Source organism: Chiloscyllium punctatum, chromosome 38 (assembly GCF_047496795.1).
Source record: "Chiloscyllium punctatum isolate Juve2018m chromosome 38, sChiPun1.3, whole genome shotgun sequence".
Lineage (NCBI taxonomy): Eukaryota > Metazoa > Chordata > Chondrichthyes > Orectolobiformes > Hemiscylliidae > Chiloscyllium > Chiloscyllium punctatum.
In genome coordinates, this window is record NC_092776.1 from 7,700,825 (window position 1) to 7,717,681 (window position 16,857).

General features: G+C 41.5%; 1 protein-coding gene across 3 annotated transcripts in view; it reads left to right on the top strand.

The window, feature by feature from the left end:
* Positions 1-16,857, top strand: part of wbp1la (WW domain binding protein 1-like a) — a 115,691-nt gene that overhangs the window by 57,685 nt on the left and 41,149 nt on the right. The window contains exon 2 of one of the 3 annotated variants that reach the window (XM_072557103.1): positions 11,586-11,625. The exons of 1 other annotated variant lie outside the window; for it this stretch is intronic. In XM_072557103.1, the coding sequence (XP_072413204.1) occupies positions 11,599-11,625 (27 nt within the window). In that variant the 5' untranslated portion in view covers positions 11,586-11,598. Of the gene's footprint in view, positions 1-11,508; positions 11,551-11,585; positions 11,626-16,857 lie in introns of those variants that run through there. One more of the 3 variants, XM_072557104.1, reaches the window with a different exon arrangement.

Consider the following 16,857-nt stretch of genomic DNA (forward strand, 5'->3'; position numbering starts at 1 on the left):
AAGATTTACAAGGATGTTGCCAGGTTAGTTCTGAACTTTCCAAGGAGAACAGTTTTGAGTTTAACAACTTCCCCTGAAGCTGAGTTCCTTCAACCCTGGTAAATCCCTTCTGAACCATTCTAGAACCCAAAAGCCTTTGTGACTTAAATACTGGAAATTTGAAAATAATTCTGTGGAGAGAGTAACAGAGTTAACATTTCGAGTCTAATTTGACTCTTCAGAGCTGAAAGGGTCTGGAAAATCTTGGTTTTATGTGTAGTTGACAGAGATGGGAGGTAGAGCGGGTAAAACAGATGGTGAGGGTGCCCAGAGAAACAGCAAAACACAAACGTGCTAATGGTAGTAATTGATGTGAGAATACTTGTGAAAAGGAGAAAAATGAGTCTGAGTGCAAAGTCAGTAGACACAAACAAGATACTGGTTTGGGGGAGTGGGGATGGGAAAGAAAAGATGTAGGATTTGAAATAAAAATGGAGAAATGTTCTGAGGTTGTGAAATTTCATATAGATTTAGATTAGATTCCCCTACAGTGTGGAAACAGGCCCTTTATATAGATTTAGATTAGATTCCCCTACAGTGTGGAAACAGGCCCTTTACATAGATTTAGATTAGATTCCCCTACAGTGTGGAAACAGGCCTGTCAGCCCACCGGTCCACACCAACCCTCAGAAGATTAACCCACTCAGACTCATTTCCCTCAGACTAACACGCCTAAATGGGCAATGGGCAATTTTTAGTGTGGCCAAATCACCTGACCTGCATATCTTTTGCACTATGGGAGGAAATCCACGCAGACACGGGGCGAATGTGCAAACTCCACACAGACAGTTGCCCGAGCCTGGAATCGAGCCTGGGTCCCTGGCTAGCCACTGTGCCGCCCCTAATCAGAGTTAATGTTTCAGGTTGAATAACCCTTCCCCAGAACTGGGGATCCTCAGAAAGATGACTTGACCCGAAACATTAACTCTGATTTCTCTCCACAGGTGCTGCTGGATCTGCTGAGCTTTTCCAGCAATTTCTGTTTTTGTTTCTGATCTACAGCATCTGCAGTTCTTTTGGTTTTTATTTGATAAACAAAGTGGTCTCTTTAGCATTTGTTTTCTCTGGCCCTCTCTATAATTCCAAGTAATGCAAATGCCTTTATCGCCATCCTTTCAACTTACCCTGCCACCTTTTTAAGGATTTGTATGTACTTACAACAGAGACCTTTGCTCATGTGCAGTTTTCACAACTCTGCCATTTATAATATACACTGTTACCATTATTAGCTCCCCCTAAAGTGTGTTTAATAATTTTCATATGACCTGATCCTATGGTAAAACAAACAAGGTGCCATTTGACGTCATCATGTAAGAAAGAGGCACTGAGATTGATGACCACTTTAATGATTTTTTGGAAATAGTGATTGAAGGAGAAGTGCACAATGGAGACATTGTGTTTTTCCTCTTCAAGAGGACATTAACATTCATTTTAAACAGGCAATGTGGGTTTAAATTAATATCTAATTCAAAGGACAGTATCTCTTTAGTAGCGTTGCATTGAAGTGTTGACTTAGCATGCTCAACAGTGATTGATAGCCAACTTGTTTCCCGAAAGTATATGCATTCCTTTTGACCTTTCGAATGTAAGACTTTGGAGCTGGAGTTAGTCATTTGAGTCGGCCTTTCTATAGGATTGTGGCTGAACTCCCCAATGCTTGGTCTGCTTTGCCATACTAGCTCCCAATATTTCAAATATCAGTGTACCTTCTCTTGACAATTGAAGAATGTGTTAGAAAGAGACAGAGTGCTTGAAGGAGGGGGGGAAATTGATGCATAGTGGCTTTTGAAAATAGTGCTGCATTTTCTTCACTAAGGGCAGCAGAGCAGTGTGTGGTGTAGTAAAACATCCAGCAGTCAGAGTGATTTTGATCAGAGTGCAATGAAACTAATAATTCAGTACACCAGTTCAAATTTAACAACAAAATTTATATAGCACCTTGGACATTGTACTCTGTTTTGACTTTCCCCCATGATCTTTCCCTTCCCATTACTAGAAAGCTACTTCATTCCCACAGCACTCCAAGATCTCTCTCATCAAGATTGCCTGACATATTCAGATTGGGTGGAACTTTTGATGCAGCCCCAGCATTAACCCTTTCAGAACTATTACATTACACAACACCTTCAGTTCCAGGATCTTGTTTCTCACGTGCTTGGAACTGGGCTCACAGTTTATTCAGCAATTTTTGTCTTCAGGTGACCACCTGAAGTGGTTATTGCTGCCCACTCCAGCCACAAATGCATCTTCATTTATCTATCCCTGAGGATGAACATTGCAATGATATTCATATGGATTTTTTTCACCTCTGGTGCCATTCTTCTTTTGGTCAATACTACTTTGCTGTTCGATCACGACACCAGAGCATAGAGGCTGTTGTCTCATGGCTAGACTGTTTTGTTTTAATGCCTTTAATGTTCAGATTCTTGTTCAATGACTTATCAGGTTTGTCCATATTGCCTTTTTCCACATTCAAAACATGTTTTTACCCCATTGTGAGAATCGTAAAATTCAGTTATCCTTTCATTGTTTCTGTCTGGCATCTTCTGATGAGTCTTAGTTCTAGTATGTATGCAATCCATTCCTCTTCGTAAAACAAGATATTGTCCTGCATTGTAATTTTACTTTTCTTGTGGGTTCACACCCAAGCATTGGATGAATACAGAAATTCCACTTTGTTTCTGTGGCCTAGTATCCAATCTCTCACTTCTTCTTTGAGTTGTGGCTATTTTGGAACATGAGTATTTGCTGTTAGCTCTCTCTATAATCATCCTTTCAGCTGGAGCAAGGCGAAGGTATTTACTAGTCACTAACTCCGTGCTGTTTGGCATTAAATCTAGGGAAGCAATGGGCTTTGTAGTATTATTGATAGACTATTATACCAGAAACCCAACTAACATTCTGGGGAGCTGGGTTCAAATCCTGCCGTGGCAGATGGTGGAATTTGAATTCAATAAAAACTCTGGAATTAGAAGTCTAATGATGACAGAATCAATTGGTGATTGTTGGACAAACCTGTCTCGTTCAATATCATCTTTCAGGACAAAGCTATCCTTGCCCTCATCTGGTCTACATGTGACTCCGGGCCCACAACAATTTTTTTAGAGTTAACTCTTTACAGCCCTCTGGGCAATTAGGGATGGTTAATAAATGTTGGCCAAGCCAGCAACACCTCATCCCATGAATTAACAAAATAAAAGAAAGTCTCCATTTCTCATTAGATTGGGACTGATTACTGGTGCAAGCCTGAAACACATGCCCATGACCTGTGTGATGGTCCTACATTCTGATTATAAGGTGCACAGCAATTTCAGGCAATTTTTCAGGAAAGGACGTGTCTGATGGTTTGGCCAATATGGCAGCTAAAGATTGATTTGGCTCTTTGTTGCAGTTCCTTCATTACTGCTCCCTTGACCAATTGTTTTGTCCTGGAGTATCCTTTTTTTTAAAAAGAGACTTCCCACCACAGAGGCTAAACTGATTTAACGTAACAACAAAAGTTGATGCTTAAGGTTGATCATTTACGTAGCACCTTTCTTAATCATTGGACATCCCAAAGTGTTTTACAGCCAATAAAGTACTTCCTCGACGTGGATTTGCTGTAATAATGTGGGATGTACAAGAGCTGGATTACTGTTTGTGGGTGATTGCAATATTCAATGTTAGAATGACCAGATAATCCATGTTATGGTGATGACTAAAGAATGAATACTGTAAATATTTGTAAAAATTAATTCTGTAGTTTTCAGGCTCTGAAAGCAAACAAGTAAAAACAAAAGACTGTCATTTGATTTTTAATTGTCTGCATGCATTTCAAATAAGTGAAAGTAAGATGGTATGCTCAGGATTTAGAGAGCAGCTCGTGTGACCAGTGTTGACAAAACAGATGTGACCGAGAAAAGAGGTTGGCAGCTGAAGGTCAGAGAAGGATTTCCCATCGGTGAAGCTGCTCCTTTTATTTTTATCCAGGGACATGGCGGAAAAATACTTTGCAAAATATTTCCCAATACTGCGATAGTTTTCAAATCTTGACCTTGGAATTTTATTTTTTTGCTGGGGATAGTTATTGCAAGAGTAAAAAAAATTTTCAAAACTCAGTCTTCACTTAGTTCTCTATATTTGTCACTGTGCAGGAATTTAATGTTCATGAGAAGTGCTGTGAAAGTTTTGATTTTTTTTTAACCAGACTATCAAGTGCCTCAGCTTAAGAGTTATTTTAAAAAAGAACAAAAGATGAGGAAAGATATTAACAGAGAAGAAGAACAGCAGTGAGGAAGGGTGCGTCTTTTAAGATAAGTCTAGCTAAGAAAGTTGTTCTCTGGTGTTTTCCATCTTTTCATTAATGTTATTAAAAGTTTAATAATAACACTGGTGACTGAAGTTCACAATTTTATTTTAAGAGATTTTCTACAGGCCCTGTTGATGTCAGGAACCTACCTCTGTCTAGAAAACAGACTGCCACTGTTTCAAAGCACTGCTTCATGGTCTGATAGTAAAGATGCAGGTGCAAACACCTCTGATAATACTTAATTTGAGGAAATATGAAAATGGCATGTACAGATTGGGGGTGGCACAGCTTAAAAGGTTAAAGTTTGACAACTTACATAAACCTGACTTGTATTGACTGCAGAGGGATGATCAAACTCGATTGTTCTCAAATATCTTTTAGTTAAAACTGAAAGAACTGCAGATGCTGGAAATCTAAAACAAAAACAGAAGTTGCTGGAAAAGCTCAGCAGGTCTGGCAGCGTTTGTGGAGAGAAATCACAGTTAACGTTTTGGATTCTGAGGAAGGGTCACTCAGCCTAAAGCAGCAGTAGATGCTGCCAGTCCTGTTGAGCTTTTCCAGCAACTTTTTGTTTTTGTATCTTTTAGTTGAACCATTTTCAAATAGATTAGTAATCACAGACTCCGCATCTGTACTATGCAGCTATATAATCAAGAATGAAAATTTTCTACATTGTACCATCCAGAAGTCAGGCCAGATTCCCCAGTCTGTTACATATTTGTTGGGATACCCCAAATCATTACGCTTCTGGGTGAAAAAGGACGAACTGACTCTCCTGATTCACACAGCTCCTTTGTTCATCACAAGAAGATTAATTCAAAAACCGATTTCCTCCCTTGTGGAAACTTATTTCCTCGACCCAAAAGAACTTCCTTTTAAAATGATCCAATTTAGCCAGGCTTCCTTGAGTTAACAAAGAGTAGATTTATTAATTATCAAATGCCAGAGGAATTAGAAGAAGCAGGTCCACTGGGGCGGCACAGTGGCTCAGTGGTTAGCACTGCTGCCTCACAGCACCAGAGTCCCAGGTTCGATTCTGTCTTGAAACTGTCTGTGTGGAGTTTGCACATTCTCCCTGTGTCTGTGTGGGTTTCCTCTGGGTGCTCCGGTTTCCTCCCACAGTGCAGTGATGTGCAGGTTTGGTGAAATGGCCATGCTAAATTGCCCATAATGTTGGGTGCATCAGTCAGATGGATATGGGTCTGGGTGGTTTACTTTCGGAGGGTCAGTGTGGACTGGTTGGGCCAAAGGGCCTGTTTCCACACTGTAGGGAATCTAATGTAAAATGTTGTAAAAAGTGATATTTAGATCTGTCTCTGAATTAGTCACTGGGCCAATAGTTACATGTGGCCATTGCATTGGGGGTTACTGATAGTGTTCCATTGGTCATTGAGTAATTGATCTCCGGATTCAGTTTTGCTGTTTGGTTGAGATTCTGTTCTGATTCCTTTTGACAGACTAAATTCCAGCTTTTAGGGAAAAAGAGCTATTTGCTTCTGTACCCCTTTATCTTGTTAATTGTCTTCTAGCACTCAGTGAGAGAATCCTTCCTTCCTAACTGCAACATGGATGACTAGGAGATGGTTATTCGACTGTGACCTTCACAAGTATGCTAATATTTGCACCAAGGTTAGTACAACCCTTCAAAAAGGGGGAAGAGGCAAGTCAAAACAGATTGGACTGTATTTTTGTAGTCGCGAGAAATTCAGTGAGGGGCTGACAATTTTCTGCTCATTGGACTCCCCCCCCCCCCCCCCCCGCCACCCCTTTGATTATGTCTGAAAACTGCATACATTTTGTGTATTTTTTTTTAAAAGGGAAAAGTACACAGAGGTATCTTAGCCTGCTCAGTTCCACCAGCACACTCCAGTAGAGTTGCAACAGCGTTTTTAACCCTGTCCTTCTGCTTTTCCCTTTTAAAAGAAAAATACACAAAATGTGTGCATTTTGGGAATATAATTTACAGGAGTTGGCTTGCTGTTGAGCAAGAGATTGTCAGCCTCTTGTTATTTTTGTAATACAAGAAATCACAGTCCAATCTGTTTCGACTTGCCTCTTCTCCTTTTATGAAGGCTTGTGTTTTTAAGCTCCATCACATCCGTAGACATGACATGCTGTGGGTGTTCTCTCCATGCAGCCACTTACTTTGTATTCACAGCCATTTCTGGTTGTGTCAGCCCTTTCTTTTTAGAAAACCACCATTATGAAGTTACACATTTAAAATGTCCACAGCACTTAAGGATTCTGACCCGTGGCTGTGACAATATGAAAAATGTTTGATAATATAAGGAAATGCATGTTTACTTATCAGCGAGATAAGTTTACCTCTTTGTTGCTGTACTGTATGTGGTACTTAAAACAACTCTTTCTTGAACAGCTTTGGTAGCTGTGAGTCTGCCTGGTGATTGTACTTCTACTCTCTTTGTTCCATCACACGCATACCCTTCCCAGGGGAGAGACAGCCATCTACTCTGTGCTGCAGATTTGTGCTACTTCAGCCTCTGAATTTGCATCAAGGCAGTCTCCTGCTGCAAGGCAATTAGCTAGTGCTGCACACACTGAAACACAGACAAACAGAGAGACAGAGGCATACACTGAGGCACGGACGTGCACACTGACAGGCGCATGTACGCACACACATACGCACACACACATGCGTGCACACACAGACACACACAGATAGATATATACACAGAGACATACACCCAGACACAGGCTGACATTCACATACATGCACACACCCCAAAACACAGGCTGACTGACATAAACACACGGACATGCGTGCATGCACACACACACTCTGACTGCACACATGCACACACACACTGAGAGACAGACAGACAGACATACACAGACACTGGCAGGCGCGCGGGTGTGCACACACACTCAAACACACACACAGGCCTCCTGCACCAAACAAAAGACATGCCAGACATCAGTGGGTAGCTGTTTAGAAGCCAACAGTCCAATCGAGGAGCGTAATGATGGGGGTTTGATACAATAGATGCAGAAAAGCTACTTTTTCTGATGAGGTAATCCTGAATAGGAAGAGCACAAAACGAAAGCTGGGTCAGTCAGAGGAGGCAGCTGGGAACATCTTTTGTCAAATCTGTCGGTTCCCCCAGTTGTGAATGTTGGGTCAAATAGAAACATAGGAACCGAAATAAAATCTCTGTAAATCTTAAGTGTTTTATATGAAACAAATAACTATGTGGGTGCTTGGGATCTGCAACAAAAAAAACAGTTGCTGGAGAAACTCAGCCGGTCTGGCAGCACCTGAAAAGATTGAGAGAAAAAAAGTTAACATTTTGAAGAAGGGTCACTGAACTCAATGTTAATCTTTTTGAGTAAGTTGCTATCTGGCACTGAGAGTTTTATAAAGGTAATGTAATTGGTTTCTTCCCAAGGGAAAAAACATCCCCCTATTTTCTCGAATTGAAAGCATGTTTTAGAATCACTTGGTGCTCTCCAGCCCTGAAGAAGGCTGTTTGGCCCATTGTGTCTGTACCACCACCCTGAAAAAGCTGCCATTCCCCTATAACCCTGCAAGTATTTCCTTTTGACTTTTAATTGTAATGCATTTAGCGTGTGCATGGCATTCACAAGAAGCTGAGAGTCGTGTGTTGAGGGAAGTCTGATTACAGCCTTTGTGGTGATGTTCGATTAAACCCTGCAATAGATGGGCATGTTTTTGTGGTTTGTTAGGTTAGCTGGCATTGCTCCTGGAAGGAAGGGAGGCATGCCTACTGGATTTAGACAAAAAGAAACTGAAGCAATTATAATCCAAGTAAGTAATCAATGTCTGCTGCTAAGCTTGTTGAGGTTTGAAACTTGAAACACCCACAGTGCACTAGTATTTCTTGAATACACTTCTTGTATTCTTTGGAGAAAGCTGCACCACTTAGGGTCCTTCCCTTAAAAACAAGGTTCAAACAACTGCAGCATTTGATTGTGTGCCATCTTGCTTTGCCAATTCATTTTTGCCAGTTTGTCAGTCCTCATGTGAGGAAGTTAAGTTTTTACATGGTTCTGTTCACTGAGTGAAAGAAAAGTGCAACATTTTGAGAGAGTCTATTTGGCCAATCACATCTGTACTGGAACCTCCATAGAGACATCTAATTAGTTCCACTACCTGAGTGTTGCCTCATTTCTCCAATTAATCATCCAGTTCTTTTTTAAAAGCTGCAATTAAATCTGTTTCCACCACCAACCAACAATCCATTCCAAATCTAACCACAATTCTTTCCAGAAAACAAGCTGTTTTTTTTTTCTAATTGCCTTTCGTTCTTTTGTGAATGACACTGATTACCAGGGACAGAAATTCAACCACCCCTTTATTTTGTTCTAGCGCAAACTCTCAAGATTTTAAACATCTCTGTCAAATCTTCTCTTGGTCATCTCTGGTGTAAGGAGAACAGCCCAATTCTCTGCAGAACTGCAATCCTGCATCATCTGAATCACTTCAGTAAATCTCATCTGCGCCATCTGTAGATTTTTTTTCTGCATTCTTTATTCATTCATCCAATGTGTTTCTCTCTGCACTGTAATCATTTGTTACCCATTCCTTAATTCCCTCAAACCGTGAGTGCCTTGCTAAGGCCATTTCAGAGGGCAGTTGAGTCAACCACATCACTTAAGGTCTGGAGTCACATTAGATTAGATTAAATTAGATTAGATTAGATTAGATTACTTACAGTGTGGAAACAGCCCTTCAGCCCAACAAATCAACACCGACCCTCCGAAGAGCAACCCTCCCAGACCCATTCCCCTACATTTACCCCTTCACCTAACACTACGGGCAATTTAGCATGGTCAATTCACCTAACCTGCACATTTACCATGGCTAACCTACCTAGCCTGCATATTCTTAGACGCTATGGGGCAGTTTACCAATCCATCTAACCTGCACATCTTTGGATTGTGGGAAAGAAAACTGGAATACTTGACAGGAGCCCACACAGACACGGGGAGAACATGCAAACTGCACTTGCAAACAGTCATCCAGGCCTTTAATTGAACCCGGGTCCCTGGCACAGTGAGGCAGCAGTGCCAACCAGTGAGCCACCGTGCTGCCCTGCTGCAGTGCACTGGATATTAATTGGTGGTCTTATTTATCAAACCTCTGGTTCTCAGGTTATGATCTCCATTACCACTTTAATACTTCCATGAAATTGCCTTGGAATTTCCAAAGTTGGTATACATCTATAATGTAAATTTACCTTGGCCAATTTAGTATTTGTTCCAAATGTGCAGGTAATACCTGTGGCATTGCTGCTTAGACTGTGCAACGATACACACCAGCTCTGAAGCTAACCTCCAAAGTTAGTTGTTGGATGGTCTCTGACCAAAATGGTGATGCTTCCAAAGACTCAATCCTCAGAGCCACCTGGTGGCTGAAACTGGAACTCCAGCATAATCATTGGATCTGGCAGAATTTAATGTAAAGGGAGTACAGTAAATTCAGACATAATCTGCAGGAAAGGAAATAACTTTTAGTCGACAGGACATGCATAGATTTTCTAAAATAAAGTGTTAGTATCTTCTTTACAAATTTCTGTTGAAACTTATTATTTTTAAGGTATGTGGTAACATTGCTTCCCTCCACCCCAATTTTCTATTCTATTTCAGCAAAAGGTTTTGTTGCTACTAGTGAACATTTATTGTATCGCTATGCTTGCTGTCAAAACATCCATGTTTTTCATTGTTCCTTCACTGCCTGGGTCTCCTGCTTCTCTGTCTCTTTCCTCTTTTTTTTCCACTCCTTTTCTCTCTCTCTCTCTCCTCACACTCTCTCACACACACACACACACACACACACACACACACACACACTCATCTTCTCTCTTTTTCCTCTCCTCCTTTAATATTCTAAAAGCTACCTTAATTAAACTTTTAGATTACATTACTTAGTCTGGAAACAGGCCCTTCGGCCCAACAAGTCCACACCGACCCGCCGAAGCACAGCCCACCCAAACCCATTCTCCTACACTTACCCCTTCACCTAAACTACAGGCAATTTAGCATGGCCAATTCACCTAACCTGCATATTTTTGGACTGTGGGAGGAAACCGGAGCACCCAGAGGAGACCCACGCGGACACTGGGAGAATGTACAAACTCCACACAGTCAGTTGCCTGAGGTGGGAATTGAACCCGGGTCTCTGGTGCTGTGAGGCAACAGTGCTAACCACTGTGCCACCGTGCTTTTATCACCTGTCCTAATGTTGATTTATGAATCTGATGTCAAATTTGTTTGACTTCATTTAAGCTATTTTGGATCTTTTGTTTTATTGAACGAGGTACACAGGACAAATTGATTTTGAATAATCTTTTTAGTACTTTTTGGAAAGATTAAAATCCATGCAGTTTTTTTATTGTTTTTAAAACCATGAGCTCACTGGCAAAGGCTGGCATTTATTGACAAACCTTAATTGCACTTGAGATGGCTTAGGACAACCACTCTCTCCTTTTAAAGGAGCTACTGAAGCAGCACCTAGTGTGGAAAGAGGCCGTTCGGCCCATTGAGTCTGCACTGAACCTCCAAAGAGCATCCTACCCTTTTAGACAATCTATCATGTGGCCCTTGCAGTGCTTTAGGCTGAAGAATTCCATGATTTTGACCCATATCTTTGTAAGTTTGACATGGAAAGTCATCAGCTATCTCTCGGCTGAAGTTTCTCACAGTTCATTTTAAAGTGTATTTAGCACCGGCATAGTCTCCATGTTTACAGTTTGATGGAGGATAGGATGTCTAGCCTTCACAATTGGAGTGAGAGGCACAGGCAGGGAGGAAAGCAAGAGCTGATAGCTGAGAGGCTGACTAATAGAACTGGTTAGGTCTGTTTATGGCTGTAACATTTAGAGGAGTGAGATATTTTAGCTTTTGGTCATAAATAGCCCTCGGACATTAAAGATGTTTGCTTGTTTATGCCCTTGGGTATTAGACGGTAATTACAGAGTGCTGTCTGCAAAACAAATTCCGGTCATGTTTTTTGTACTGCTGCCTCTCGATAGTGAAACAGCTGACTTGTGGTTGTGATGATGGTGTACAGTGATGTCATTCATTCTTGGCTGTTGCCAGTGTTACCAATCCCCAGCAGTGTCCTACGCGATTCCTGTCTGAGACTATTGGCTGACGTTTTTCTGGCTCTTTTACAAACTGTTGAAAAATAACATGCAGTGAGCCGAGGGCTGCAGATGCTGGGAAGTGGTTACTGCATAAAGGTGACTGAAGTTCAGTTTTCTCATTCTTTATCCAGGTTTGAGTTCAATATGCCTTTCCTTCTGAGTTTGAAACAGGTAATTCTGCTGATGTTATGCTTTTCACCCGGAATTTGCAATCCAACCCATTCCAAATCCTACCCTGTTATACCTCCTCCTTTCCCCTCCCCCCCCCCCCCCCCCCCTCTCCTCGTGTGTTTGACTTGATTATATTTCATACTTGATCTGCATAGAGTTTTATCATTTGTCAGCATCACCCTGCCCTGTCGAAATAAAATATTTGTTTGGCATGCATGACTTTGGAACCTCAAACTATAACACTGCATTGTTAGTTTTTAAATAAATCAAGAAGAGACATTATTAAAATTTGTATGGTGCCAAGATTGATGATGTAAGCATGTGAGAGTAATTTGTTTGACCAAATTGGAAAGACTGCGCACAACGTGGAGGCTGACTTGGATGCTGCACGGGCTTGTTTTTGTTGATTTTATGATGTTTGCTCCTCCTGAGGTATCTGTCTTTTTCTCGCTGCTCTTGGTAATAGCATTTTAATTCCTTCCTTCCTCCCCAATTTCCATAATAATTACTTCCCATATCGCGCACACTGTTTCATTCCCTGCTTAAGGCAATGCCGCTACCTAAACCGAATCCCCACTGTTAGCACTCTGGGGTCACCAGAAAACTGCACTGGCTCTGCCAAATAAATACAATGGTTACAAGAGTAGGTCAAAAGTTAGGAATCCTGCAATGAGTAACTCCTGACTCTCCAAAGCCTGTCCACCATCTTAAAAAGTGTAAATCAAGAATGTGAGGGAATACCCCCCACTTGCCTGGATGGGTGCAGCTCCAACAACGCTCAAGAAGCTTGACACTATCCTGCTTGATTGGTCCCACATTCACCAACATCCATTACCTCCCCTACCAATGCTCAGTAGCATCAGAGTGAGCCATCCACAAGATGCACTGCATTCACCAAAGATCCTCCGACAGCACCTTTCCAAATCTAAGACTACTTCCATGTAGAAGGACAAGGGCAGCAGATAGATGGGATCACCACTGCTTGCAATTCCCTTCCAAGCCACTCATCATCCTGACTTGGAAATATGTTGCCATTCCTTCACAGTTGCTGGGACAAAATCTTGAAATTGCCTCCCTAAGGGCATTGTGGATCTAACACAGCACTTGGACTACAGCGGTTCAAGAAGGCAGCTCACCCCCACCTTCTCAAGTGACAATTAGGGACGGGCAATAAATGTTGGGCTAGCCACAGCCACATCCTGCAAGCGAATTTTTAATAACCAGTGCAGACTCAATGGGCCGAATGGCCTCGAGTAGTTATTTCCATCTTCTGCAGTTTGAAAGAAAAAATAAAGTTACATTTATAGAAACCCTTTCCACATCCTCAAGACACCCCAAAGCATTCCATCTCCAATTTCTGGAACATAGTGCAACTGGTTGTTGTGTTTGCCTCACAGCAAGGTTCCCGAAGCAGTAATGACTTAAATAACCAGCCTCACTCTCCTTCATGGCACCTGGTGTAGAAATAAAGCAAATTCATTAATTATCTGAAGAGATTTGAACTAGTATTGGAATGTGTAGGAATCACAAGGTATTAGAACAGTGCAGGGAGGTGATGCAAATTAGAAGAACTCCTCTTTCAAAGAGCAAGTACAGAGATGGTGGATGGAATGGTCACCTTATTCTTTTCTATGATTTAGAGGCTGACCAAGGTGCTAGGGGAAAGCTCCTCTCTCTCAAGGTAATACCACAGGGATCATTTCCATCCACCTAAAGGAACAGATGAAGCTGTAGTTTAATGTCTCACATGACAGACAACATCTGACAGTGCAGTGCTCCCACAGACAAGATGTGTGCCCATTTTACTGGAGCAAGTCCTTAAACCCACAATCATTCGGATTCTGAGGTGAGAGTGTTACCACTAGGCCCAGGGATGAAAGGTTAGGAAGGAAATTGGCAAAATTTGATGCAGGTAAATTGTGTTCCGTGTGGAACGATCAAATCTGGGAGACAGGTTTTACAAGGTGAGAATCGATAAGGAGTGAAACAAAGAGCGAAAACAAAAAGCAATGGGTAAACGAGATTTGAAATAAATTGTTGGGAAGAACATTGACATGGCTTATAAAAAATGGGCAGTTAGATACGCTCCTGGAAGGAAAGGGAATTGAAAAATATGGTGAGCAGATGGAATTGATTTTCTTTTTGAAATAAAGGTGAGGCTTAATGATCTAAGTGACAGAGCACTTCATCTTTCTGTAGGGACATGCAAGTCAAAATTGCAGAAGTTCCTGTTGCCCGCGGAGTTTAAAAATCATGACCGTGGCTTGTCCCTACCGTCCTTCCTGCCACCTTGCGAAGGTGTAGACCCCTTCACACTGTCCTGTTCTCATTGCACATAACAACACACTGTGACCACTTCTCAATGCTCAGTGCTTATGCCCCTTTGTCACAGTTAACCCACTGGAGTAACTCCTCTTATGACAAAAACTCAGAGGCTGATTCTCTTTGTTCTTCATTGCTCTCAGTTTTGAGCCAGACAGTATTTGCATGTGCTGCATGTCTACACATGTTAACTATGGTATTATGAAACTTGATACATTTGTTTCTCGTCCAGGCTAAAAACAAAAATCAGTGTGGGGATTTTTCTCATCTTATAGTGGCTATTTTCACTCATTACATTAGTTTTCATTTAAGACACTGACAGCAGATGATATACTGTTGTGATATCATTGGAATGCTGCTTGTTTATCATCAAGCTGTCATGTAAAATGGTGAATTTCAGGCCAGCCTATTGCATTGTCCCTGACCATTATTACCCCCAGTCCTTCTTCTCTTAATATCCAATGGGAGAGAAAATACATGTCACCTAGTTTATTATAATAATAAACAAGCAGCCTTCGAATGTCCTCAAGGTTACCATTGAATAGGATTTGATCTGGACCAGCCTTATGAATGCTGTGGTGACAAGAGCAGATGAGAGGCTGAGAATTCTGCAGCAGGTGATTCAGCCCCAAAGCCTGTCCATCATCTATAAGGCCCAGTCAGGACTGTGAAGGAATTCTCCCTACTTACCTGGATGGGTGCAACTCCAACGACACAAGTTTCACACATCCAGCATGCTTACTTGGCATCACAGGCACTGCATTTGCAATAGTTTATGTCATCGAGTAACTCGCTAAGCCACCTTCAACAGCAGCCTCCAAACCTATGACATCTACCATCCAGAAGAACTAGGACAGCAACTGTATGGGGCACCACCGTCTGCATGATTCCCTCCGAGCCTGTCACCATTCTTATTTGGAGCTACATCAACGTTGCTTCACTCTTGTTGGGTCAAAGTCTGGCAACTCTGTCTCCAAATGTACCTAGATCTAATGAACCACAGCGATTGCAGTTAGTAGCTCGTTATCACTATCTCCAAGGGAAATGTGAACATACATAAAATGCTGGCCTAGCCAGTGATTCCCACATCCCATCAACAAATTGTATTTTTAAAAAACTAATATGACTGCTCAGAAGCAAGCCTTTAGAATCCTGGAATCCCCACAGTGTGGAAACAGGCCCTTCAGCCTAACAAGTCCACACCGACCCTCTGTAGATTATCCCACCCAGACCCATTCCCCTACGTTTACCCCTGACTAATGCACTTAACCTACACTTTCTTGAAAACTGTGGGCCAATTCGCCTGACCTGCACATCTTTGGATTATGGGAGGAAACTCATGTGCAAACTTCACAGTCACCCAAGGCTGGAATTGAACTCAGGTCCTTAGTACTGTGAGGCAGGAGTGCTAACCACTGAGCCACCATTGCCATCCATTCATCTCATTGTCTGTGCTGACTTGTTAATAAAGCTCTCCATTTAATTCCACTCCTCTGCATTTATCCCAAATAGTCAATGTTTTCAAGGATTTATCCTATTCCACTCTGAACCTTTATAATTGAATTGTCTTCCACCAGTCTTGTAGAATTCCAGATCATAAAAGCCCACTTAAGAGTTTCCTCATCTATCTTCTGGTTCTTCACCCCATTATCATAAATATGTGAACACCGATTACTCAAATCTGACTAGTCATCATAACTCCACTTTGCTCAGGTTATCAAACCCTTCCAAGCTCCTTTTTAAATTCTCCGTATTCTAATGAGAACAATCCTATCTTCTGTAGTCTCTCCCAGATAAATGAAGTCTCTCATTCCTGGTATCATTCTGATAAATCTTCTCTAAAGCAATCTGGCACCAAAAGCTGTTTCTCGAACAAACTGCAGTTGTCAACTGTATCCGTTTGAGATTCCAGCCTCATCCTCAGCTGCTGAAACCCTCGTGCTTTTGTCATCTTCTGATGCAACATTCCTAATGCTCATTTGCCGTACTTCAATTCCTAAATCACAATGATTGTGTTAGGACACACATTAAATTTCACACAACTTCAAGGACAATTAGGGATGAGAAGCAGCTTCTCCAAAGCAATCACCATTAAATGGTATATTTGAAGATGCTAAATCCCATTTGTCCAGAACTATATGAATAATGAGTTCATACTATTGAACTGTTCAACAATAAAGAGAAATTGCCTATCTCTGTGTTTGGCGATTCTGTGGAGAGAGAGAGGAAAACAATTGTTAATGTTTTGAATGCAAAGACTCTTGTTTGGAATTGGATTTTTTAGTTCACTTTGGGTTAACGTAATCATGCTTGATTGTTTATGAGACTCTAGCAGCTCATTTCACGAATAGGATGCAGCTGTTGAGTGAATGTGTCTTTTGGCCTTCGTATCTTCTTGTTCTCTAATTAGCCAGTGGGAGTAGACTTGACAGGAAACTCTCCCAGAATTTTCCTGTTCTTCCTGCGCAACAAGTTTTGTTTTATTTTCATGGAATGTCAGTGATCCTGGTAATACTAGCAATTATTGTCCTTCCCTATTTGCTCTTGATTAGGTGTCAGTGTGCTGAATACTTGGAATAGCTTGCTAGACCATTTCACCAGTCAATGTCATTGCTATGGGTCTCCCAATAAAGGCATGGATGCCATGTGCTGCCTTAACCACCTTCTATAGCTATCCTGCTCCATTTAGGCCAGACCAGGTAAGAATGGTACATTTCCTTCCAGCGAAAACATTTATGACCCTACTGGAAGGAAGTCTACAATTGATAGTAATTTTGAGTGCCATTGATGAGACTAGAGTCTATTCCAGGCTTTATTAATAGAATTTAAAAGCACCCAGCTACCTTGGTGGGTGTGAATTTGTTTCCCAATCATAAGCCCAGACCTCTGGGTCACTATTCCTGCCACATA